This window comes from Podarcis vaucheri, assembly GCF_965113315.1.
Source record: "Podarcis vaucheri genome assembly, chromosome: 16".
Classification (NCBI taxonomy): Eukaryota; Metazoa; Chordata; class Lepidosauria; order Squamata; family Lacertidae; genus Podarcis; species Podarcis vaucheri.
The window spans coordinates 22,671,151-22,698,681 of NC_138754.1; the positions used below are offsets into that span (position 1 = coordinate 22,671,151).

The 27,531-nt window shown below is 46.7% G+C and overlaps 1 protein-coding gene across 1 annotated transcript in view; it reads left to right on the top strand.

Annotated features, from left to right (window-relative positions):
• The first annotated feature begins 1,040 nt into the window (after window positions 1-1,040).
• Window positions 1,041-27,531, top strand: part of SRRM4 (serine/arginine repetitive matrix 4) — a 123,047-nt gene continuing 96,556 nt past the window's right edge. The window contains exon 1 of the mRNA XM_082203349.1: window positions 1,041-1,233. Within this exon, the coding sequence (XP_082059475.1) occupies window positions 1,103-1,233 (131 nt within the window). The 5' untranslated portion in view covers window positions 1,041-1,102. The remainder of the gene's footprint in view (window positions 1,234-27,531) is intronic.

The window sequence follows — 27,531 nt, forward strand, 5'->3', positions numbered from 1 at the left end:
AGTTGCCCATCCATTTCCACGTGTCTAGAACTAAAATTGAATGCAACCTGTTTTTAGTTGCAATTCATTTTTAGCATACTTTTTTTTTTTTGAGGGGGGAGGTTAGATATGGCAATTTAATTTTTCGTTAAAGGGCTTGATTAGCATCGTTTTTGGGACAATCAGATGTACAGTATATAATTTATCACAGCTTATTCGAATACATTCGAATACATTTTTTTCCAGTTGACGTTTTAAACAGTTGTTTTTACTGATAATTTCACTGTTTTATTTTATTTTTGTTAACCGCTTTCAGGCTTTATTTTATTTCGCAGTCGAGCGGGACATAATAAATTTTGTGAAACGAACAAAGTGCAAGCTCAAGCCTTTGTGTTTGCCTGCGACAGACTGTGAGTCCTTAGGAAGTGCCATTGCGCTGAGCACTTGAGGGCCTGTCCTTACCCCGCCTCTCTCCAAAATAGGGGGGGGGGTGAGGTTATTTAATTAGGCTTGTTCCTTCCCTCCCTCCCCGATTCTGCTGGGGGCGGGGAAGAGATGCATACAAGCAGCTGGAGGGGCGAGCGTGAGTTTCTGCTCATTTCCTCCCCTTCTCAATTAAATCGCGTCTGAGTCAGCGCCTCGCCCTGTCCTCCCCACCCCCGTTCTCCCCTCCCAGGCCATTGACAGGCACACGCCCGGAGGACCCGGGGACCAGCCGCCCTTTGTGATGCTGATTCGGGCTGGAGGAGTCCCTCCGTCTTTTGTCTGATGTTTTCCAGGCAGACGGAGGAGGAGAGAGCGCAGCAGCAGCTCTTGAAAATTGACCAGCCCCCCGAGCTGCGCGTCACATCGGAGCAAAGACAAAACGCCCGCCTGCCTGGGCTTAGCGCGCACGCACAGCCGGGTCGGGAGGCAGACGGAGGCGCTTCCCTTACGCAGGAAACACAGGGCTTGGTGATTTCCCCCAAAAAATATTGTCGATCCAGGCTATTACCCCGCCAGGGCAAACCATCTTAGGCAGGCGCCGGCCAGGTGAGAGAGCCCCCGGGCTTGAAGAGGCGGAAATGTAACATTTCAGAACCCTGGACAGTTCCGAGCGCGGCGGCGCTTTGACGGTCGGGCCATGGCGAGCGTCCAGCAGGGCGAAAAGCAGCTGTTCGAGAAGTTCTGGAGAGGGACCTTCAAAGCCGTGGCCACGCCAAGACCCGGCAGCGTCATCGTGGCCAGCATCACCTCCCGCAAGCCCCTGGCCAGGTAGGAAACTTGTTCGCATTGCTCTGTATTTGAAGCTAGACCGGCTGCCTCCTTCCTCTCCTTCCGCGGTTTATTCTGTTTTATTCCAACATGCTGGGGCACGGGGGAGACTGGCCGTTTTGTAAGGAAAGAGCTTTGAAAATAGTGCTTTTGCTGCTTTTACTCTCTGCGTTTTAGTAGATCTGTTGTTTTTAATCTTGCTTTAATTCCGTTATACTTTTTAACTATTAATTTGCATATGCTTTTCTGCCTCCTTTGTTTTATCTGCATTGTGTAAGCCGCCTTGAGCCCTGGTCTTGGGGGAAAGGCGGGATATAAACAAACAAATAAATGTTTAACCGCATGTTTTATTGATGACTTCTCTGTCTTGACTGATGTATTTCTCTGTGGTTTGGGTTTTCAATGTAGTATATGCGTTTTGCTCCCCCGCCCCCCAGTTATCTTACTATGTTTTATGTAAGCTACTCAGGGATTTTGCATATTAAATGGTAAATAAAAATTATCGAGGAAGAGGACCCTTTGCTTCAGCCCTGTGGGTGCAGGGAGTCAGGGACCCTCTCGCCTTCTGTTTGATCAATGGCTAAGAGATCTTCCCTAACTGGGGTAGATCAGGGGTTTGTGGGAGTCTGTGTGTAAATGAGGAGGTGGATGTGGAAACTTTTCCTGGACCGGTAGAAATTAAGAGCCTGCAGGAGCATATCAGATACCTGGATGGTGGTGGTTGGCTTATTAAGGAGCAAGAAAGGTTTTGGGGTTGAGCTTTGAAGAATATGTCCAATCTCTCTGAATGTTCGAGTTTTAATGACTTTTTTTTAAAAAAAAGCACCATATTTAATATACTGTCACTTTACGGCACCTGCATCCTTTCCTACCATCCTGCAGAATTCAGGATGGGGTGGGTTAGATCCTGAAAAATGTACATCAGGAATAAACAATGACTCTTCCCTGGTTTTGTGCACCGAGCATTTCTGTGAATGGAGGAGGTGGGCATGAAAACTTCTTCTAGACCAGCTGGGCTTTGGTGGGAGCAGGGGAGCTAAAGAGTAGCATCTGCAAGAGCAAATCAAATATATTGATTGTGAAGGTGGTGATGGTTGGGTTTTAGAAGCAAGGTAGGTTTGGGGGTTGAGCCTTGATGATGTGCCTGTTCTCCAGTCAATCTGAAACAGATTTAATGGCATTTAAAAAACACAACTTTTTGTAAATGTACAGTTACTTTCCTCCACTACCCAACATTCAGGATAGGGTGAGCAAGAGACTGAAATTGATGCATCTAGAACACAGCAAGTGTGCCCTGGTTTGGAAATGACTAAAAAAAAGATATTAAAATTGCATCCACCTAAACAGAAAAATTCAGGAGTGCGGAAGAATGGCAGAGGAGTCTAACCTTTTAGTCCCTTTTGTAAAAAGCCATGATGCATGAGCAACTGGATGTTTGAAAAATAAAGTTGGGCTTACTGATCTGTGGTGCTCTGACCTTTAAAAGGTGTAAAGTCCAAAGGTGAAGGTGATGAGGAAGGAAATTGTATGTGGCACACATACATATTATTTAACTGTTCAGAGGTTTATTTACAATTATATATATTTCTAAATGATTTCAATATTTGTTTTTAAATGTTTTAATGAAAAAACTGAAAATGTTATAGCTTTGTTCTTTTTGTAAACTCCTTTGAGGTTTTATTATTTACTTTATTGCATTTATATCCCTCGTTTTCTCTCTCCAAGGATCTCAGGGTAGCATGCATGGTCCTCATTTAATCTCCACAACCACCTTGTGCGGTGGGCTAGGCTGAGAGACAGCCACTGACCCAAGGTCACCCAGTGAGCTTCATGGCCAAGTGGGAATTTGAACCCTTGTCCCCTCCAGGTCCTACTCTGACGCTCTAACCACTACATTACCACTGGCTTTTATTTTATTACCATCAAGCGTTATAGCAATCTTGGGGAATAAATAAAGTTGTGCATACATTTTGCTAAATAAATAAATGGACTTTGGGGCTGAAAGACAGCAGCATTTTTCAAATAAAACTCCCCGAGCTGCACACCGGGGAGTTTGTTGGCGCTGGAGTTTCCTGCACTGCCGTTTCGCAACATTTCTGCTAGAATTCAGGAGGATTACCCATAGGACTGAGCTGCAGCTCTTCCAAGAGGCTTAGGGCAAGTACAGCAATCTATGTGGCTTCTCCCAGATTATTGCATGGATAAGCGCAAGAATTGGCACTCTTGCCAAGTGGGGCTTATAGGGGCTGGTGGCACTGTAGGGTCAAACAAAATCCCCATGCAGAAGTCCACCCCAGCACATAAATGGCATTTTGGGTGCAAATATTTGTCCAGGCATCTCTCAGTGATGGTGCTTCCATTGCTTTCACATTCTGGGAAGAGATGTTGATATGGAACAGCGCACATAATTCTCCACTATCACTGGCATTAGGAACAGCTAGCTATTGAGCCTGTGATGCAACTTGATCACTCAGTGGAAGCGCATCTGCACTGAATGCAGAAGTTCCCTGGTTCCATGCCCAGGATCTCCAGGTAGGACTTCCATTCTGAAACCCTTGAGAGCCACTCCCGGTCAGTTTATATAGTATTGAGCTGGATGGATGAATTGTCTGATTCAATATGGTGAAGGACCATAGCTCAGTAGGTTGAACATCTGTTTTGCATGCAGAAGGTCCCAGGTTCAATCCCCAATGGCATCTCCAGGTAGGGCTGAGAAAGATTCCCCATCTAAAACCCTAGAGAGCCACCAGTCCAATTCATTATACGGCAGCTCCTTAAGTTCCTGTTGGTTGCATTTGGGTTGGTTGTTCATTTCCTTTCTGGAAAGGGGACGGAAGACTGTCAATCTGCTTCTCTAGAGGGTCTTTCATAAAGCACTTTGGTTCCTCAGCCACCCCCTCCCCACATATAACTTCTGAGGGCAACTCTTCCATACCTATGAACTTCTTACCAATAACTGATAGCTTCCTTCAAGAAGCTGACCATCTGTGTATATTGGAGGTGATAAAGGGCTGGTTGTCCCAGCTTCAAATTTAAGGTTCGGATCAAATTTTCCTAGGGCTGATGGAGGTTGTAGCCCAAAAAGTCTGGAAGGCACCAGGCTGATATAGCTTATTCAAGAGAATATAGTGACCTCTGGGAATGCAGGCGTTGACTATCTATAAAGAATAACATTCTTACAGCATTTCTGTTCTTGTTGAGAAGGAAGGGGGTGTGGTGCTTGCAAAATCTTTAGAGAGGGACAATTTGGAAACAGGGGCTTTGTTTCATTCCTCATAAGAACATAAAAAGAGCCTGCTGGTCACCATCACTGCTTCTTGTGGGAATGAGTTTAACTATGTGCTGTGTGAAAAAGTATGTTCTTTTATCAGCCCTGAATAGACAACAAAGAGAAAGGTTACATTGACTGTGGTCACGATTTCTTACAATTTATATTTTGCACTGTAGTTTTTAATCTTACGTATTACATCTGCTGGGCTCCCAAAGTGTGTATATTGCAGCAATTAACCATAATGACAAGCAAACATCAACAGCTAGAATGAAGCTCTCTGAAGCAATAGGTGCTAATGTTTGAAAGCCCAAATCCCTGTACGCTCCGAGTACACAAGTTTGTCTCCCACACTTCCCATTTGTTACGCCATTAGAAACATTAAAAAAACCTACAAAAGCACCACTTACATCATTTCCCTCCTTACTGCAGTGAGAAGGTACCGTCTATTAAAATAATGGTTTGAGAAAACGTTCTCATACTGTATTGGGTAAAAATATCTCACCAAACGAAAGCCCAATGAGATTTGACTCCTACGGATGACTCCTGGATCATTTGATTGCCTTTCATTATCTGTGCCCAAAGTAATCACGTGCAAGTCTTTATTTCAGGTGGGTGACTCATTATGCCAACATTCACGTACCTGCTGCCCACTGTATGTACTGGATCCCAACATCACCGTTGGCAGAGACTGATGGGAGTTGTAGTCCAAAACATCCAGAGGGTAGGCTGCACCCTTGCTAGTCTGCCTTAGTTCCTCTTGCATTTCCTCTTTTTCCTTCCAGCCTTTCTCAACCTGTGGGTCCCCAGATGTTGTTGAACTACAACTCCCATCACCCCAGAGCTCAGGGATGATGGGAGTTGTAGTCCAACAACATCTGGGGACCCACAGGTTGAGAACCGCTTTAAACTATTTCTTCATTGTTTTATTTTTTAAAAATGCATATCTCCATCCCAATTTAGTTTCTGATATTTGCAAATGGACATTGGCTCAGTGATAGAGTATCTACAGTACCTTGCATGCTGGGGATTCCAGATTCAATCCCTGGCATCTCCTGGTAGGACTTGGAATGCCTTATATCTGCAAACCCCCCACCCCACCCCCAGAGCCACTGCCAGTCAGTGTAGACTGCATTGAGCTGGATGGTCTGATTCAGTATAAGGCAGCTTCCCGGATTCCTGTGTGCTGCCTCTTGAAATCGTTTACATTTAACCATTTGTAATGCTTGAAAATCTTTTTAATAAATCTCATTCCGGATGGGAATATGGTTATCAACTGGTAAACGAGCTCAAGCATGAGCACAAGTGTTGGAGAAAGTGACCCTCACCTCCCTCATTATTAAAAAATGCCTTGCAATTGAACATATGCATGCATTAGCAGAGATAAATGCCCAGACTGCCTCCGGGGCATTTGAAGAGCTTTGGCGACACTGATCCAGCCTTGAACTGACTTTCCGAGTGGGGCAGTTAAGGCGGGTGCTAGGGATGATGCTGTCACGATGGTCAGGGTTCCTGGGCATCTTGTTGGAGGGCAGCATTGCCAAGCTCTGGCGAGACAGATTGTGGGCTGCTTTGGGGGGCAATGATACAGGGAAGCTCTCGGCTCACTGGCAAAGGACTGGGAGGGAAGAGTGCAGCTCTAGATAACAAGATCTTCTTAGGAGACCAGCTAATGACTGCCTGCATCTGTTGTTGTAACAAAGACTGCAGAGGCGGTCAAGGTCTCATTCTCCGATGGCATTTTCATCCCAGACCTTTTACTGTCAGGTTAATGCAGGGAAAGGAATGCTGAATCCCTGGGCTTGTTCGTGACATCTAATTCTTTTTCTTTTTTGAATACAAATTCTGATTATATTAATCCAGAGCAAATCTCACCTGGCAGGAGACCAGGGGTCACCTTGATTCCTTTTGTATCATAATCCCTAATGTTGATTGGAGTTGAACTACAGAGGTCCTGACAGTGGAGGGGAATCCCTATTTTCAAACATGAAGGGAGGTGTTGCTGTTTATTGTCACAGTCAGTATACTCTATAAGCATTTTTAAAGATATACAGGACTCTGCCCCAAACATCTTGTAACTGAAAGTAGGAGAGGAAGCAAAAGAAGAAGAGAAAGAAAAGGAGCCACAGGATTTGCAGAGGATGAGTATTGAAATATTGATATGAAGTCTAAGCTATTGCAAGGAGAAGAGATAGAGTAATGACAGGCATAGCAGAAATGGTGGTATAAGATAGCATAAGAACACAACGAGAGAAGTAAAATTTAAAAGGAAAAGTCACATACGGGTGGAGGGAAGTCGTTTTTATTCTTTTTATGTCTTCTTATTTTGTATTGATTATTCTATGTGATATGTCGATATTTGAAGTTTGTTTTTGCAATCAATCAATCAATAGGATTTTGCAGAGGATGAACAGGGTGGTTGGCGTGGAGGTAAACAGTTGACATTGTTTTGACTTGGTTCCAGTTCAGGTTCAGTTGCAAGGAAGCTTGCCCCAGTTAAGGCCAAAGAAGGTTCAGTAACCAAGTCAGCGCAAATGGCTACTAGCCACAAAGGCTATGCTCTCCCTCCACAGACAGAAAGGTGCAGTAATGCTTCTGAATACCAGTTGTCAGAAGCCACAGGAGGGGAGAGGGCTCTTGTGCTCAGCATCTGGTTGGTCATTGGGAGAACAGGATGCTGGACTAGATTGGCCACTGGGCCTGATCCAGCAGGGGTCTTCTCACATTCTTAAATGAACTGACTGTTTCATTTTTGGTTCTCATGAGAAAATGTACATGCAAGAGGCAGTTTAATCAAATAGTAATAGTAGTAATAATAATAGTAATAATAGTAGTAGTAGTAATAATAACAACAACAACAATAATAATTAATAATACCTTTGTATGCAAACCTTTAAGTCAAAGGTTAGAAAGGAGATGTGTCGACTCAAGCCAGCAAAAACTTAGTCCGGTGGTTCCCAATTGGTGGTCCATGGTGTCAGACTTGCGTTCGACCGAGCAACTCTTCTGGTCGAGTCCTCCGGAATCGCCTCCGACATGATTAACGACCTGAGCCTCTGATAAGGCTCCAAGCACATTCCCCCATTACGCAGAGTATCCAGCACAGGGAAGGACGAGAAGTTTATGAGCTACATTGCTAAAGAGTTTTATTCCTAACTACGCAGACAGAAAAGAAATATACATGCTCTCTCTGTGAAAGCAGAGAGCAACTGAAAAACAAAGGAACAGGAAACCAGTAATATCACATCCATTGCCTGTCTTCCTTGAGACTTCCAGCAGCCTGGAATGTCTCTGGAATGTAAACAGAGTCTTGTGACTCCAAGAGCACTGCACAGTGGCAACACACAGAAACCAATACATGGACCCTGGGGATCTACATAACCCACCCAAGGGGCCCATGGCACCATTCACATAAAGGCTACCATAGAGACAGGGCTTTTTTTCAGCCAGAACTCCATTCTGGCCATTGCCATTATAAGAGAACAAGGGAGGCGTTCATGGTCAGTTCCAGGACTTCTTTTTCTAGAAAGACAGCACTGCATAGAGACATCTAAATTTTCAAAAGAGGGGGTCCATGGCTTGGCTTTTGAAAAACAGGGAATTCATAGTACTTAACTACATGAGAACCACTGACTTAGTCTTGAACACCCACCTCCATAACCCAGCGGTTGGTTGTGCCCATCTGGACTGGTGGGCAGAACGTAGAGAGACCAACAGGAGGCGCAGCCAGAGCCCATGACAGACAAGGCTCAGAGCCAACCAATTCTAGTTTTGCACTCATCCCCCTCCTTGCTGAGTTCCACAAAGGCAATAGAGCGGTACCTCGGGTTAAGAACTTAATTTGTTCTGGAGGTCCGTTCTTAACCTGAAACTGTCCTTAACCTGAGGTACCACTTTAGCTAATGGTGGTAGCTAAATGGTGGTAAATGATGGTAGCCGCAGCGCGGTTTCAGTTATCATCCTGAAGCAAAGTTCTTCTATTTCTGGGTTAGCGGAGTCTGTAACCTGAAGCGTCTGTAACCTGAGGTACCACTGTACTGCCACTAAGGAGAAGGAAGGTGGTGGCCTCTCTGGACTGGGTGTCAGGTGGGAATGACTTAATTAAAATGGCCTCGTGGGCCAAATGGAGAGGCTTGGTGGGCCAGATTAGGCCTATGGGCTGGCAGTTTCCAATCCTTTATATAAAGGCACAGACACCCTTCCATGCCAGGTGGGGTTGCCGTCTCCCCCCCCCCCCACAAAAGAGGCTTCAAAGAAACAAACGAACAAGGAGCGATTTATCTCACAACCAACAGAAGCTTCTGTAAGCCTCTTGCTTAAGAGCAAAGCATCGATGTGCTTTTTCATGTCTGCAAACTGTTAGTGTTGGAAACGGATAAGTCAAATGGGAACAGCCGCCTTTATGTTCAGAAGAATGTACCTGCTCATAATGAGGAGCTTTCTCTAATAAATAAGGATGTAAAAAAGAGACCTGCTAGGATCAGAGCAAAGGGCCACCTAGTTAGTCCTGCATCCCACAGCGGCCAATCAGATGGCTCGTAGACAGGCCGTGATGAGAGTAATAGTCCTCTTCTGCTTGTGTGTCCCTAGCAACCAGCATTTAGAGGTATCCTGTCTCTGATAATCTAGGGAAGATGCAGCCAACCGTCACTAGCAGCCAGTGATAGCCTTCTCCTCAGTATTCACTTTTTTAAAAAGGATATCGTGGAAAAGAGTTTATATTGGGGGGGGTATGTGCCTAGAAAAAATAATACAGTGGTACCTTGGGTTAAGTACTTAATTCGTTCTGGAGGTCCGTTCTTAACCTGAAGCACCACTTTAGTTAATGGGGCCTCCTGCTGCTGCCGCGCCGCCGGAACACAATTTCTGTTCTCATCCTGAAGCAAAGTTCTTAATCCGAGGTACTATTTCTGGGTTAGCGGAGTCTGTAACCTGAAGCGTATGTAACCTGAAGTGTATGTAACCCGAGGTACTGTATTATATTATTATTTTTATTAATTAAATTTGTATACCACCCTATATACCCATAGGTCTCAGGGCAGTTCACAACATAGAATTACAGTAAAAAAACACACCACAAAATACATAATAAAAAATAAGAACCAAAACAAACCGGTAATCCCCCAATATAAATTAATTCCCTCTCCACTTTATCCTCACGACGACCCTGCAAGGTAGGTTAGGCTGAGAGACAGTGACTATGGCCCAAGGTTGCCCAAGGAGCTTCAGCATGGCTGAGTGGGGGTGGGGGTGATTTGAGCCTTGGTTCTCCCAGGCACTGCTCCCTTGTACTCTAACCACTACACCACATTGCTGGTGCTCATTCCAGAGGCGAGCAATGAAGGTGATGTGGGGGGTGAAGTGGGGAGATGGCGTTTGCAGGGAGAGGCAGGGAGATCGAAATGAGACACAGTGGGTGGTTGTGGGTGCTTACGAACCGTCCCGTTTTGATGCCTTGGGTGCCTGCCATTAACTTCATCCTCAGACACCTGAGAAATTCTGCTAGTTGACTGCAGTTTTGAACAAAGATGAAAAAGCTTTTGTAGATGGATTGTTGTTTTTTTATATTATCCTGGAAATTTACTGCCGCACAGCTAATTCCAGAACCTTTCTCTTTATTACAGAGTCAGCTAGCAGGCAGCTTCCCCCACCCCCCAATGCTATTTTGGAGGAAACACACTTGGAGAGAGAGAGAGAGAGAGAGAGAGAGAGAGAGAGAGAGAGAGAGAGAGAGATGGAAAGCATTGGTCTGTATCCATCACTGCCTCTCTCCCTTTCCAATCTGAGTCTTTGGGGCAAAGCAGCACAATGAAATCTAGCATGAAATAATGCGAATTTGCAAGGGCGCTTTATGCATGTGGCTTTTAAAGCAACAAAGGCCGTTCCCCGGGTCAACATGGCAGAAAAATCACGTCTGCAACTGAGTGTATGCTTGAAAGATGACTGTAGCCAACTTTGGCTCTCTGGGCCTCTTTGCACTCTACTAAAGGTAAAGGTAAAGGGACCCCTGACCATTAGGTCCAGTCGTGACCGACTCTGGGGTTGCGGCGCTCATCTCGCTTTATTGGCCGAGGGAGCCGGCGTACAGCTTCCGGGTCACGTGGCCAGCATGACTAAGCCGCTTCTGACGAGCCCGAGCAGTGCACGGAAACGCTGTTTACCTTCCCGCCAGAGCGGTACCTATTTATCTACTTACACTTTGACGTACTTTCAAATTGCTAGGTTGGCAGGAGCAGGGACTGAGCAATGGGAGCTCACCCCGTCACGGGGATTCGAACCGCCAACCTTCTGATCGGCAAGTCCTAGGCTCTGTGGTTTAACCCACAGTGTCACCCACATCCCTTCTTGCACTCTACTACTTCCTTGCAAACCCAGCTTCAAGAAGGATTATTTCCCAGGGAAGTCTGCTGCGTAGAGCAGGTTTTTACCTAAGCTCTCATCCAGCAAATGTGGTTTTGTCTCTCTCCTGACTGCTGCATTACACATATCAGGAGTGGGGAACCTTTTGGCCTGGAGGCCAAACACCCCACACCTGACACTGTATGTAACACAGACCAGGGGATAATCACAGAATCATAGAGTTGGGACAGATCCTGAGTATCATCTAGTAGTACGACCCCCTGCAATGCAGGAATATCAGCTGTCCCTCATGGGAATCGAACCTGCAACCTTGGTGTCATCAGCACCAAACCCTAGACCACCTCTTTCCATATGAACTGCCCCGTAGCCTAAGATTATCTTCTGAGGCCCTCCTTCATGTGCCTTCTCCTCAAGAGATCCAGAGGCTGGCAACATGAGAACAGGGCCTTTTCTGCAGTGGCTCCCCGTCTGTGGAATGCTCTCCCCAGGGAAGTTTGCCTGGCACCTTCATTATAAACCTTTTAGGCACCAGGCAAAAATGTTCATTTTTAACCAGGCCTTTGGTTGATCTGTTTGACATCCTGCACCCTTTTATGGGACGAGGGTGGCGCTGTGGGTTAAACCACAGAGCTTAGGACTTGCCAATCAGAAGGTCGGCAGTTCGAATCCCCGCGACAGGGTGACCTCCCGTTGCTCGGTCCCTGCTCCTGCCAACCTAGCAGTTTGAAAGCACGCAGTGCAAGTAAATAAATAGGTATCGCTCTGGTGGGAAGGTAAACAGCGTTTCTGTGCGCTGCTCTGGTTCACCAGAAGCGGCTTAGTCATGCTGGCCACATGACCCGGAAGCTGTACGCCGGTTCCTTCGGCCAGTAAAGTGAGATGAGCGCTGCAACCCCAGAGTCATCCGTGACTGGACCTAATTGTCAGGGGTCCCTTTACATTTTACCCTTTTAAAATGTGGCTCTTTGGGGAGGGGGATGTTAGTGAGTTGTTGTTTTTATTCTGATTATATATGTTGTGATATTTTCTGTGAACAGCCCTGAGACCTCTAGGTATTATTAAATGAACTCATTTAATAATAATAATAATAATAATAATCCTCCAACTGAGCTATTCATGCTCAGTAGTATTCTGCTAGCCAGCCATGCTGGCTAAGGTCTCCATCATGCTATAACCTATGGTGAGTACAAGCTGACCTGATAGAAGTTTATTAAATGATACATGTTATGGAGGAACTAGACAGAGAAAAGTTTCTCTCCTTCTCTCCTCAGACTAGAACCAGTGGGCATCCCATGAAGAGGAATGTTGGGATATTAAAGGTAAAGGGTAAAGGTACCCCTGCCCGAACGGGCCAGTCTTGACAGACTGTGGGGTTTGTGCGCCCATCTCACATTTATTGGCCGGGGGCCAGCGCTGTCCGGGGACACTTCCGGGTCACGTGGCCAGCGTGACATCGCTGCTCTGGCGAGCCAGAGCCGCACACGGAACGCCGTTTACCTTCCCGCTGGTAAGCGGTACCTATTTATCTACTTGCACCCGGGGGTGCTTTCGAACTGCTAGGTGGGCAGGCGCTGGGACCGAACAGCGGGAGCGCACCCCGCCGCGGGGATTCGAACCGCCGACCTTTCGATCGGCAAGCCCTAGGCGTTGAGGCTTTAGCCCACAGCGCCACCCGCGTCCCTACGTTGGGATATTAAGGGCAGATAAAAGAAAGAACCTTTTCTCACAGCATGTAGTTAAAACAGATTATAACTATTTATTCATTTGTGCTTTTATCCTGTATTTTTATCTTGCGAACCACCCTGAGATCTTTTGATGAAGCGCAGTATGCAAATCTAATCCATCAATCAGTCTGTGGAACTCTCTGCCACAGGAGGCAGTGATGGCAGCCAACTTGAATGGCTTTCTAAGAGGACTGGACAAATTCATGGGGGACGGGAAGGCAGCCAATGGGCACTAGCTAGGATGGCTCTGCAATGCTTCTGAATACCGGTTATTAGAAGCCATAGGAGGGGAAGAGGGCTCTTGTGATCAGATCCTGCATGCATCTATAGGCATCTCTGGGTGGCCACTGTGAGAACAGGATACTGGACGAGATGGGCCATTGGCCTGATCCATTGGGGTCCTGCTAAGTTCTTATGTGCTTACATTCTCTATAGTAGAATTCTCACCTTTGTCTGTGTGGCATTCTTGACGGGAATTCAGAGGTGCAGGGGGGTGGGGTCTTCTCAAACCATTTTATTTTGTCAAGCAATTTCTCCTCCAGCAATTTATTTTGTTATTTTGTCGACCGATCTATATATCTATATCTATATATTTTTTCCTAAGCAATTTCTGCTCATCCGTTCCCTGCCAAACTCAGGCAGCACGTAAAAGCTTTCAGAAGTGGCAACTCCGAGGAAATTGCACCCATTCTGATCCAAGAAATTCAACAATCGTTTTTTGACTTTCTTTTCTTCTTCCTTCCTTCCTTCCTGTAACACCCCCCCTCCCCTAAGTTCTGCTCTATCGGATGCTCATTGGGGAAATTAAGGTGGGGGGAAAGGGGGGAAGTAATTTAGAGGCAACTGTCAGCCCCATCATCTTAAAAGAAGCAAGAGATTGTCATATTGACAGAACAGAGAGCATCTCCCTCCTCTGTTCCTCTCCCCATTTGGTTCAATCAAATTTTGTGGCGTCGTATCCAAAGATCTGCCTGCAATTCTAACCTTCGCTTGCCTGGAATATATTCAAAGGCTGTTGCGGGTGGCCCAGTCTACCTTTCACTCTCTTCCCTTTGACAGCCTGTGGTTATGACCACTTGGCTATCTCGAGAGCTCCATAATGGATGATCGGGCTCTCAGAACTGATGGGTGTTTTGCTCGGAGGAGTAATTGATGTCATCTCTGCCTCTTGCGGGGCGCAGTTCTTCCCCCCTACACACACACACACACACACACACACACACACTGCAAACCACAACCTTCAAGTTAAATATGTACCGTAAGCTGAAGAGCTGGGTGCTATTTCCATATTTCTTGAAAAAAGTGTGATTGGCTTTGAATCACCGGTCAGGCCGCGCTGCCATTTATCGTCAAAGGCTTAGCCTGCAGTGAGGTCACATTATTAGATGAATTAAATGTTACGTACTTTGTCTTCTGATCTTCACGGGCTCCAATACACCTGTCTGGATGCTGCGATTTCAGGTAGAGGATTCACTTTCCAGAGAATTTCTATTTCCCCCCAACTCAAAAAATAAAAAAGCAAGCTTCTAGCCCTCATTGCTAGGAAACTAGCCTGAAAGTGTGTGAGCAAGGCCTGGTGAATTCACCAAAGCCACAAGAGTGTGGACCCTGTGCAGGATTCCCAGTGGTTGGGAATGGGGTTGCAAAGTTCCTCACCCAGGAACAGCCAAATCAGTTACGGAAAATAAGGGGAGCTAATTTGTGCATATCTTACACAGATCGGAGGTTCTCCTGTGGGAGAATATTCATCTTACATTGTTTTCAAAATATCTGTTCACCTCTATGCCGACTTCCAGAAATTTGAGGTTTTTTCCATATACTCTGTGAGTGATGTTCCAAGTTCTAAAAGTGACCACTGGACGAGCATAGTGGTAATCATAGAAAAGAATCAACGTTTGATATATCCTCTATATACTGAGAGATGATAGAATTATTGCTTCTACTAGTTGCAAAAAAATGTATCTTACGCTGGGTCTGGGTAAACATACCTCTGGGCTTAAGAAAATTTGAGAAGACCTATTTTAGGCAATTTAAAACCAAACTCCATTTTGGAGTTGATGTTAAATTAATCTCATATTGGTCAAGAAGAGGTTGCTTAAGTGTATATTCTTGTCCTCTGTTAAGGATATGTTGCCATGGATCCTGGACAGCATCTTGCAACTCTGTCCGATTTATAGATGGAGTTGGTTCTAGATCATTCGAGGCTACAGATATCACCCAATTTCATTCATTCATTCATCTTACATTGATATACCAATTTTCCACCAATGAGCTCCACATGGCTCTCTCCCCTCCCCATTTTAAACTCACAACAACCTTGTGAGGTAGGGTAGCCTGAGAGCTGGTAATGACTGGCCCCAAACCACCGAATGAGCTTCATGCCTGAGTGGGGTTTTGAACTCAGTTCCCTTCAGTCCCAAGATCTGACACTAACGTAGGGACAAGGAAGCTGTGTCCACCCTTGGCCTTATCTCATTCAGCTGGGGGGAGTCAAGAGGGAGATAAAGAAAACATGGGGAGAAGCTCCAATGGATGGGGTGATGGTAAGAGAATGGGAAAAGTCATCTGAGAGTTCAAACCACTGGCAAGAGTGATCTCTCTTCCCTGCTCGGAGCCTGCTGGCCCCTTCGGCCCTCCCAATAAAATATTTGAGGGGGTTAGGCCTCCCCCAAGTTGATGGGCATTGCCATTCAAACAGAGTGTGTGACCATGTCATGTGATCGATTAATAGGGGTGGAGCTTACCTCCCCCCCCCCAATATTTTATTCAAGTTGGCACCCTTGGAAGGAGGTGTCAGAAAGAGAAAGGGGTGCGAAAAGGGGGAAAGCAGTGTCAAAGAGAGAGAGAGAGAGAGAGAAATGGGGTGTCAGAGCCACAGAGGAGGAGGAGGAGGAGGAGGAGGAGGAGGAGGAGGAGGAGGAGGAGGAGAAGAAGAAGAAGAAGAAGAAGAAGAAGAAGAAGAAGAAGAAGAAGAAGAAAAGAGGAGGAGGAGGAGGAGGAGTTTGGATTTGATAACCCGCTTTATCACTACCTGAAGTACTAACTTTCTCCTTTCCCTTCCTCCACTACAACAAACACTCTGTGAGGTGAGTGGGGCTGAGAGACTTCAGAGAAGTGTGACTAGCCCAAGGTCACCCAGCAGCTGCATGTGGAGGAGCGGGGAAGCGAACCTGGTTCACCAGATTACGAGCCTACCGCTCTTAACCACTACACCACACTGGGTGTCAGAAAGAGAAAGAAAATGGGATGTCAAAAAGAGAAAGAAAAAAAGGTACAGTGGTACCTCGGGTTACATACGCTTCAGGTTACAGACGCTTCAGGTTACAGACTCCGCTAACCCAGAAATAGTACCTCGGGTTAAGAACTTTGCTTCAGAATGAGAACAGAAATCATGCTCCGGCAGCGCGGCGGCAGCGGGAAGCCCCATTAGCTAAACTGGTGCTTCAGGTTAAGAACAGTTTCAGGTTAAGAACAGATCTCCGGAACGAATTAAGTTCTTAGAATCATAGAATCATAGAGTTGGAAGAGACCACAAGGGCCATCGAGTCCAACCCCCTGTCAAAAAGGAAACACCATCAGAGCACTCCTGACATATGGTTGTCAAGCCTCTGCTTAAAGACCTCCAAAGCAGGAGACTCCACCACACTCCTTGGCAGCAAATTCCACTGTCGAACAGCTCTTACTGTCAGGAAGTTCTTCCTAATGTTTAGGTGGAATCTTCTTTCTTGTAGTTTGGATCCATTGCTCCGTGTCCGCTTCTCTGGAGCAGCAGAAAACAACCTTTCTCCCTCCTCTATGTGACATCCTTTTATATATTTGAACATGGCTATCATATCACCCCTTAACCTCCTCTTCTCCAGGCTAAACATGCCCAGCTCCCTTAGCCGTTCCTCATAAGGCATCGTTTCCAGGCCTTTGACCATTTTGGTTGCCCTCCTCTGGACACGTTCCAGTTTGTCAGTGTCCTTCTTGAATTGTGGTGCCCACAATACCACTGTATTGTCAAAAAGAGAAGATAAGGGGTGCCAGAAAGAGAAAGGGGGTGTCAATGAGAGAGATACAGAGAGAGAGAATGAGAAAGGTGTGCTAAACTAAAAGAAATTAAAGGGGCTGTCCGACCCCCTTTGGCTTTTGTCTCACCCCACCACTGGCTCTGGTCCTCAACAATAAAAACATTTTACACTGTGTAGAGCAGGCTGACTGCAATATGCTCAGCCCAGGTGTAGAATTTCCATATTTTTTTCTGAGCCTTGAGACATACAGACCTGCTTTTGCAAGAGGTCTGAATCCATAAAATTTTTCAAGGGCTGCTCTTTGCTTGATGCGAATATTTCTCCCACAGACCTGGCCAAAAGCTGTCGCTTGACATACCTGCAAAGACTCCCTTGCCAATATCATTGTGATGAAGTACACACAATCCTTTTTGGGTTGGATGCCTCTCATCCAGAACGTGGTGGTGGAGACACAAGATTTCCTTGGTGTACATGTTTCGATTAAAAAAAAAAAAAAGTCAAGCGGCACAATTGCAAACATGAATATCAATTGTCCAGAAGCAATTACTTTCTGTCCTGAGACGATCCTTTGACATCCAGATAAGCGGGGGACACACTGATTGATTTTGACAGTGGAGAGAATAAAAAAATGATGGTGATCCTTTTAATGCTAACGTTAACTAATTTGTACTTCCTGAAACAATTCACAAACGCAGCTATTCGTCAAAATTTACATTTCTCCAGATTTTGCAATGCGTTTCTCCATCCAAAAACTGCACCCACACCCCAAATAGTTTATATCAGGGGAAAGTGTGCCATAATATTTTTTTTAAAAAAATTGTGAAACCTCTTTATTAACCGCCAGTCCAGGAGTTGGCACCGCCCATCAGCTGCCCCCTCCTCTTCAGTCTCTGTGTTGCGCCTTGTATAACTCAGCAGGGAGGAGGCTAAGGACAAAGCTAGAATTAGTCGGCCCTGCCTGCTCTGGCGCCACCTACTGTTGGCCTCCCTGCCTTCCACCTGACCAGACCCAATGAACCACAAACAGCTCCTACTGCCTGCAGATACCTTTTATCAGGAGGGCCCTTCCGTATGGTACAGGAATCACGTCTTTGCATGTCGAGACCCCGCAGCCACCCCCTCTTAAAGAATAAGACACCAGGACACAGATACTATGTTAATGTTATTGGGCAAATTTTGGCCACAAGTTTATTGATTACAGACTGTGAGCGGTATTGGCTTAGGCATTGAATTGACCCACTGCGCAGGAAGTCCGGTAAGGGTAAACCACCGGAAGGCGGAGCCCTGTCGATGCATACCAACTTGGGCTGCCCCAGATGTTCCCGTGGGGTCATGCCATGGCCCTAGCTCTCCCCCCCCCCTGGGCTTCAGACAAGATCCACACCCCCATATTCCTTTAACGGAATACCCTTAAGCTTGGAGGGGCAGGTGATGGCCACACCTCCCCTTCCCCATCATAAGGTCAAACAATGCCTAACCACAAAACCTTATAAAAAGTTGTGACGTTTGCTTTGAGGTAGGTGAAAACCAAATGGCCCCATGCCAATTTTGACAAGTGGAAAAATTCCTACCAGGCCCCTCAACGGTGACCAACCAAGGTTGATAGCAAGGCCAATGAAAAAGTAAACCTGAAAATTAGGGAGAGAGGGCAGGAGTTTAAAGTAGTGAGCCAAGAGAAAGCTCTCCGGCTCGCGCCACTGTTTAAATTGTTCCCGGCCACGCCCCAGCCACCGGATTGGCTGGCTGGCGATGACATGGCTGGGATCCCCCGGGCAACACGGGACTTCGTCCCCCACCCCCGGAGGAGAGGGGGTGGACACGCAGTCCACCGTAACTCCTCCCCACAGGTCAGTGGAGCAGATTGAGTGTGGCAACACCTGCTCTTTGGCATACCCTCCAACATTTCTCTGATGAAAATAGGGACGTCCCATTCCATAATGATAATTTTGATAATTTTACTAATTATACATAGGCGGCTTGGGGGTCGGATAACTCCATACCCTCCAACATTTCTCCAATAAAAATAGAAACCACAGAGCCTAGGACTAGCCAATCAGAAGGTCGGCGGTTCGAATTCCCGTGACGGGGTGAGCTCCCGTTGCTCAGTCCTTGCTCCTGCCAACCTAGCAGCTTGAAAGCACGTCAAAGTGCAAATAGATAAATAGGTACCGCTCCGGCGGGAAGGTAAACGGCGTTTCTGTGCGATGCTCTGGTTTGCCAGAAGTGGCTTAGTCCTGCTGGCCACATGACCCGGAAGCTGTACGCCGGCTCCCTCGGCCAATAAAGCGAGATGAGCGCCGCAACCCCAGAGTCAGTCACGACTGGACCTAATGGTCAGGGGTCCCTTTACCTTTAAGGAAAGGGGGGACATTCCAGGATCAAATCAAAAACTGGGACAGCTTCTCTAATTCAGGGACAACCCTGGAAAATAGGGACACTCTTCTTGCACGTCAGACAGGCACTTTCTTTAGTGTGCTTTTGGTGTGTGTGGTAGGATCTCCAGCCTTTTAAGTGGAGATCTTTATCACACTCCTGTCTCCGTAATCGGATTTGAAATTGTTTTCACGTATGGAATTGGTTTGGATCGTTTGTGTGTGTTCTAACTGGGTTTTGAGTGCTGCCAATGCTTTGACTGTGAAATTGCTCCGAGATATTTTATGGGAAGTGATTCACCAATGCTTGTCAGATAAAACACAAGGCTACTATTTTCAGCAGAAGCTTCGTATGTTTTGTAATATTTCGGGCATGCGTTTAAAGCACATTTCTCCTCCCCTCCCCCCAAAAAAACAAAACCTGGGAACTGTAGTTTTTTAAGGGTGCTGGGAACTGTAGATCTGTGAGGGTTAAGCTACACTACCCAAGATTATTGGGCGAGGGAAATGTATGCTTTAAAAGTCTGGTATGTCCACAGCCTTAGACCTGCACCTAGCAAGTTCCTAATAAATTCAAGTTTGTGTTTCAGCCCCTGTGTTAGGCTCACCCGATATCAAGTTTTCAGCTCCTTTGGGGCTGCTTGCTCTGCACAGGCCTCAATGTCAGACAGATGTCTTTGCCTGAGCAAAAGCAAGAGGGGGTTATTTCAGACTTGGCCAGGAGGAGTAGAAGTGGGGCATTTGGTAGGGGGCAGAAGGCTTTCTTTCCTTTGCAAGAACGCTGTAGTGGGCGAGAGGGACCATCTGTGAAGTGGTGTGAGAGGCTTTGTATCGAATGGGGGGGAGCTGTCAGATGAAAATCCAGTTTTGAAGGATGCCTGCTCTTCAGAATTTGACATGGAGGGGGGGTGGAATAAGCAGGCATGCTTTGCGTTCAGTGGAAATGGGGAGTTTCATGAGACCGCGAGGCTCTCTGCCAGAAAATTTTCAAAACAGACATCTGGCCAAGAAAGCATCATGGAACATTTGCCCCTTTAGTTTGTTGAAATGTTAGCTCATCTGTGCCTGGCCACAGATGCGTTAATGCGCTTTTGATTTTCTTCCTCCTTTTTCTTCTCCGAGGTTCCTCGGGGAGGAAGGGTGCGGAGAAGATTTAATAAGTTAAATAAATAAAAAATACTGCGGCCACCTAAAGATTCCTCGTTCGGCTGCCTGCGTCAACAAAGCCAAGAACGAGAGTATTGACACATTTGTCATTTGGAATACTTGTGTGTACAGTTCTGGTTTCTGGTCACCTTTGCTCCGAAAGGATATTGTAAAGTGGGAAATGGTTCGGCAAAGGGTGACCCAAATGATCGAGGGGATGAAGGAAGGTTCTGGGCTTGGGACTTTTTAAGTTTAGGGGGGAAAGGCTCTGTCTTACAGGCCCTGCGGAAGGAAGTTAAATCCTGCAGGGCCCTGGTCTCATGGGACAGAGCATCCCACCAGGTCGGAGGCATCACTGAGAAGGCCCTGGCCCTGGTGGAGGATAATCTGACTTCCTTAGGGCCAGGGACCTCTAATGATTATTCATGGGCCTTAAGGTCCTCTGCGGGGCAGAACAGGAGAGGCGGTCCCGTAAATACAAGGGCCCTAAGCCACAAAGGGCTTTAAAGGTCAAAACCAGCAAGGGGGAACATGATGAGACTTAGGAGAAGGAAACTGATAGGGCCCGTTGTAGGTAAGAAGGCAGGCTGGCTGAGGTCAGTGGGGCACTGCTCCAGCTGCCCTAACAGACCAACCTCTGCTGTCCAGATGCAAACTCAAGCCAACCTGGGTCTGCCAGACAGCCAGGGGTCAGCTGCCTGGCGCTGCCATGCCAGAAACCTGATTCTCTTCCCGCTGGGGGGAAGGGAATGCATCAGGTTGCATTTTATTGTGAAGGAAGGGGGAAAGCGACAGGTGTGTGTTCCAGCTGTCAGTCTGGCGAGATGGGGAGTTTATTGGTTTTAACTCATGATGATGCAGAGACGTTGATCCTAGCCTTCACCTGCATCTGGTTAGAATGGGTTGGGGGCGTTGTCCAGCCTGAGGGCCGCATTCTGTTCTGGGCAAGCTTGCGGGGGCCGTGGGCTGGTGGTGGGCTGGGACAGAAGCCGAAGTGAACCAAGCAGCAAAGGTAAAAAAATCATGTGTTTATTTATTGCATTGATATCCTACCTTTCTCTCCCAGGAGCTCAAGGTGCCATGCATGGTTCTCCCCTCCTCCTTATTTAATCCCCACTATAACCGTGCTGCTGTGGGTTAAACCACACAGCCTTGGGCTTGCCGATCAGAAGGTCGGCGGTTTGAATCCCCGCGAGGGGGTGAGGTCCCGTTGCTCAGTCCCTGCTCCTGCCCACCTAGCAGTTCGAAAGCGCATCAAAGTGCAAGTAGATAAATAGGTACCACTCTGGCAGGAAGGGAAACGGCGTTTCCGTGAGCTGCCCTGGTTTGCCAGAAGCAGCTTAGTCATGCTGGCCACATGACCCAGAAGCTATACGCCGGCTCCCTCGGCCAGGAAAGCGAGATGAGCGCCGCAACCCCAGAGTCGGCCACGACTGGACCTAACGGTCAGGGGTCCCTTTACCTTTTTATAACCCTGCCAGGTAGGTTAGGCTAAGAGGCAGTGACTGGCTCAAAAAACCCAGGGAGGTCCGTGGCTTCCTTTGTTTGGGGGCCACCTAACTCCACACCCTCCAACATTTCTCTGCTGAAAAGAGGGATTTCCTTAGAAAAAGCAGGACATTCTGGGATCAAATCAGAAACTGGGGTGGCTTCTGTAAATCTGGGACTGTCCCTGGAAAATAGGGACAATTAGAGCAGGGGTCAGCAAACTTTTTCAGCAGGGGGCCGGTCACTGTCCCTCAGACCTTGTGGGGGGGCGGACTATATTTTGCAGGAAAAAAATGAACGAATTCCTATGCCCCACAAATAACTCAGAGATGCATTTTAAATAAAAGCACACATTCTACTCATGTAAAACCACGCTGATTCCCGGACCGTCCATGGGCCGGATTTAGAAGGCGATTGGGCCGGATCCGGCCCCCGGGCCGTAGTTTGCCTACCCATGACTTAGAGGGTCTGCACTCATCCAGGCTGCCATTGTCCCTGGCAGTGACTGGACCCGCTCCCAGTCCCTGTGTTAAACACTCTGGGCCATTTATTCTAATTGCTGCTAGCGTTCCTTGCAAACCCCTCAAAGAAGCCGAAATTGAAACATACCTGGCTTGTCTTTGTTTATCTGGGGGAAAAAATAAGGGGTGGAGGGAAACTGCCCCCTGTTGTTGCTTCCTCTTTCCCTCCTTCCCTCCTTCATATAGATTCTTGTAAATGTTTTGCAGTGAGGCCTGGGGGCTTCTGGTTTCCCCTGTGCGATCGGAACGATGTCTCTCTGCGAATGGATTATTGAGCTGCTTGTACCGTGGCAGAATAAATAAGACAATCGGGAGAAAGGACTTTTTCCAATTAACCTTTCCTGGAGCTTGTCAGAGCCTGGCATTGAGGCCTGAAGCGGGGACAGAAACCACTTCACATCTTCTCCTTCGTGTCTTGGATCTGCTGCTGGCGTGACCTCGGGATGCAGCTCCCTGGCCTAGGTGGACCTTTGTCAACAATCTCCAACCTGGTGCCCTCCGGATCAGGAGGTCCCCAAACATTTTTGAAGCTGTGCACCCTTGGTTTCATAAACCAGTAACACGATAAAATTCAAAACAGTAACAATTTACAGTGGTACCTCAGGTTAAGTACTTAATTCGTTCCGGAGGTCTGTACTTAGCCTGAAACTGTTCTTAACCTGAAGCACCACTTTAGCTAATGGGGCCTCCTGCTGCTGCCGCACCACCGGAGCACATTTTCTGTTCTCATCCTGAAGCAAAGTTCTTAACCTGAAGCAGTATTTCTGGGTTAGCGGAGTGTGTAACCTGAAGCGTATGTAACCTGAAGCGTATGTAACCCGAGGTACCACTGTATTCAAAATCCGATTTAAATGATTTAGTTTGATTAATTCAACAAAACTGATGGACTTGATCTAGGAATGCCAGCTTTTCAAGGTCTGTTTGGCACCTCCAGCACCCCACCTGCTGCCACCCCCTTGCCTCTTGGCACCCCCTGAGATAATCCTACCACCACCACCTCGGGAGACAGTGCCACCCACTTCGTCACCCACTGCTCCTGATGTCTGAAACTACAACTCTTGGTCTGGAGATCAAGCCTTATGAGGAACGGTTGTTGGTGCTGTGTTTGTTTAGCCAGAAAAAGAGAAGGCTGAGGTGGCCATCTTCAAATACAGTGGTACCTCGGGTTACAGATGCTTCAGGTTACATATGCTTCAGGTTACAGACTCCGCTAACCCAAAAATAGTACCTCAGGTTAAGAACTTTGCTTCAGGATGAGAACAGAAATTGTGCTCCGGCGGCGCAGCAGCAGCAGCAGGAGGCCCCATTAGCTAAAGTGGTGCTTCAGGTTAAGAACAGCTTCAGGTTAAGAACGGACCTCTGGAACGAATTAAGTACTTAACCCGAGGTACCACTGTATCTGAAGGGCTGTTCCATGGAAGATGGAGCAAGCTTGTTTTCTGCTGCTCTAGAGGGTAGGGCCTGAAACAATGGATTCAAATGATAAGAGAGAGATTCTCTTAGGGAGAAATTCATGAGGGTAAGAGCTGTTCGACAATGGAACGGACTACAGTCGTACCTGGGAAGTCAAATGGAATCCGTTCCAGAAGTCCATATGACTTCCAAAATGTTCGGAAACTAAAGCGCGGCTTCTGATTGGCTGCAGGAAGCTCCTGCAGCCAATCAGGAGCCGCGGAAGCTGCACCGGATGTTCGGCTTCCGAAAATCATTCGAAAACCAGAACACTTCTGGGTTCTGATCATCCAGCAGCCGATTTGTTTGGGAGCCAAGGTATGATTGTACAACAGCAGTTTGTGGAATCTTCTTTGTTGAAGGTTTTTAAACAGAGGTTGGATAGGGATTCTGGGATTTCTGCATTGCAGGGGGCTGGGCTGGATGTCCTTTAAGGTCTCGTCCAATTCTACAAATCTATTATTCTAACCCCTCTCACCCGCAGCCAACCTTTCTCCCTGCCTGCGATTCCCAGCAAATACTATTCAGAGTCAGCTACAGAAGGAGAAGAACATAGGCATTGTGGCTAGCAGTGACATGACTTGCTTCTTATTTATGTCTGGAAATATTGAATCTGGCATCTGACAATTTATTGCTTGGTTGGCTTCAACAGCTTTCGGCCAGATGATTACCGAATCTGCATTTTTCTAAGCTCAGATAGTGCACGTATTGTCGTAGTGTAGCGCAAAACAAAGAGTTCGTTGTTTCATTGTCAGGTGGCTGTGATCAGGGTGTTTTTTTTGTGTGTGTGAGTTGATTGGGTCTTGACGAATGATCGGAGTTGTCCCAGAAAATATGTCTAAAGACCATGTGATCTATGATTTCTGGCTTCTCACTGTGATTACTATCATTGCTACTGCCACTACTACAACTGGGCCTTGCAACAAAATGTTGCAGCATAAAGCACGATCCTTTAGATTCCATTCACTCTGTTCTGTTCCCTCTCCTACCGTGGCTTCCCATTTCTCTCCTGCCAATAGCCAGCCAACATCCCATTATCAGTAAGCAATGCTCACTTCTCATTGAGCTCTTTGGGAATTCTTCCTCCTTTAACTCTCCCCTCCCCCCCAAAAAACCCTCCACTTATGCAAACTTTGGAGTTTGTAATCCTATCCCACTGATACTTCTTCCTTTTGCTTGGACATGCCATTTTGGATACATAAGCAATGGCACTGAAGGTCAACACTAAAGGAGCGGGCACTGAGCAACGGGAGCTCAGCCCATCACGGGGATTCGAACCACCGACCTTCTGATCAGCAAGTCCTAGGCTCTGTGGTTTAACCCACACAGCCACCCATGTCCCGAAGGTCAAGACTAGAGGGATATAAAAGGACAGGAGAAATGAATAAGAATTAAATAGCTTCTTGCCTAATCACCTATGGCGAGTAGACATTTGCCATCAAGCAACCAGAGAAGGGAGTGTGGTGTTGTTGTTGCTGTTGTTGTATTATCAGCAGCATCATTATCAGCCCAAAATAAACCATAACAGAATAAACTGGTAGTATTCAGCAGTACTGATCGCCAAAGAATTGATGCTTTTGAATTATGGTGCTGGAGGAGACTCCTGAGAGTCCCATGGACTGCAAGAAGATCAAACCTATCCATTCTGAAGGAAATCATCCCTGAGTGTTCACTGGAAGGACAGATCCTGAAGCTGAGGCTCCAATACTTCGGCCACCTCATGAGAAGAGAAGACTCCCTGGAAAAGACCCTGTTGTTGGGAAAGATTGAGGGCACAAAGAGAAGGGGACGACAGAGGACGAGATGGTTGGATAGTGTTCTCGAAGCTACCAGCATGAGTTTGACCAAACTGCGGGAGGCAGTAGAAGACAGGAGGGCCTGGCGTGCTCTGGTCCATGGGGTCACGAAGAGTCGGACATGACTAAACAACAACAACATTCAGTAAGATGGGTTTCACCCCCAGTTTATTCAAGCAGTGGTGGCTGATCCATTAGCATGACTGGCAAGCTGTCCCACCAACCTCATTCTGCTCTTAGCCAGCCCTTCCCTCAACCTGCCTGTGTGCTTATTTGCAACCAGTCCAGGGAGTAAACAATTCTTTTCGGCTTCCTCATTAGTCTCAGTGTTGCCCTTGCAAGGAAGCAGATGGGGACAAAACTAGAGTGAGTTGGCTCTACCTGTCATTGGCTATGGCGCCCCCTACTGTTAGGCTCCCTGCCTTCTGCCCTACCAGTCCCAGTGGGCTTCAGCCACCACTGTGTTTAGATATTCATATTCTCAGTTAGATATCAGCACCCCATTCAAAGTCCTATCCCTTCCCAGATTTTGGCTCTCATTCAGGGCTGGCAAACCCCTTTAGATGCTTCTGGACCACAACACACACCAGTCCAGACAGCACGACCCAATGGTCAGAGACAATGAGGATTTACAGTCCAGCAACATCTGCAAGGCCACCAGGTCCCCCTCCCTGCTGTAAAATTGTGCTGACAGGCAGGCATGCCTGGCTTCCAAATGACAGGGAGAAAGTGGGTCACCAGCCAGAAAGCCCCCAGGTGACAAGAGCATATTTAGCCCAGTTATAAATTAGGGAGCACCAGAGCAGAGGAAATTCCCGATTGATAAACTCCACCCGCCCCATAAATAATCTCCCCCGCCGCCCAATATCCCTGCCTGCAATCTAAGCAGCTCAAGGGCTATTTCTCCCTCCTGCTGGCAAATTTATATGTAAGCCCTATTTAAATCCCCGGCACAATTTCATTTCAACGCCACTGCTGTAAAGAGACAAGAGAAAGAATCCTTTTATTATTTTATATTTAAGCTTTATTCACAGGGCATAAAAGGGGGATGTAAAACAGAGCATGTCTTCAAAAGTCACCGCAGGAAGCAGGTGGATCCGGACTGACAGTGGAAATGAATTTCATTTCGGAATTTTATTCTGGGCGTCGTGCAATTCTGAAATGCTACAGAACTTTTTAGACGTGCATCATTTCACGACACAGTGTAATTCAGTTTTGCTAGTAAAGCAGATGTGAAACTAACCCCTTTCCAGCCCCAAGAAAGAAAGCAGGGAGCGTTTGCGTGGCACACCCGCACACTGCAACCAACACACTAACGTGTTGCAACACAGTTTGGAAAGCTCTGTTCTAGAATCTTGGCTTTTTAATCTTCTAGATTGGTTTACAGTCGTACCTCAGGTTACAGATGCTTCAGGTTACAGACGCTTCAGTTTACAGACACTACTAACCCAGAAATAGTACCTCGGGTTAAGAACATTGCTTCAGGATGAGAACAGAAATTGCGCACCAGCAGTGCAGCAGCAGCGGGAGGCCCCATTAGCTAAAGTGGTACCTCAGGTTAAGAACAGTTTCAGGTTAAAAACAGACCTCCAGAACAAATTAAGTTCTTAACCCAAGATACCACTATTTCCAAATGCAAGGCCCTAGTCCATATGTTTCCGGAGAAAATTTCATTGGGAGTGGAGCCCGGTGGCATTTCAAAGCTGGAGAAAAGCGATAGAATAAGATTTCCAGTTGTCAGAGGGTGGATTTCCAGTTGTCAGAGGGTGGAAACGTGTGCGTCTCCGTGCGTGCATGAAATACCTTCTCCTGCATGCAAAAGAAGGATTGTTTTGCAAAGTACTTAAAATATAGCACATACTATGTAAAGCAGAAGAAACCACCCAATAGGTAGATTAGGTGACAGAATTTTTCCTGGGTCAAAAGTATGTTGTTGTTTTTTTAAAAAACCATGGTCTAGGCACATTCAATTCCCTCAGAACATTGTCCAGTCTGCACCTGAAGAAAGCAGCTTAGATCTTTTCAAACTGTTGCAGTCAAATGAAAACGTGGGCAAGGTTAGAATCATGAGCAGCGGAATGAAAACAATGCTAAGTGAAATAGAGGATAATTATATTAAAGTATGTCATATAAAGCAGTTTGTATAAGGGTAAAGGTA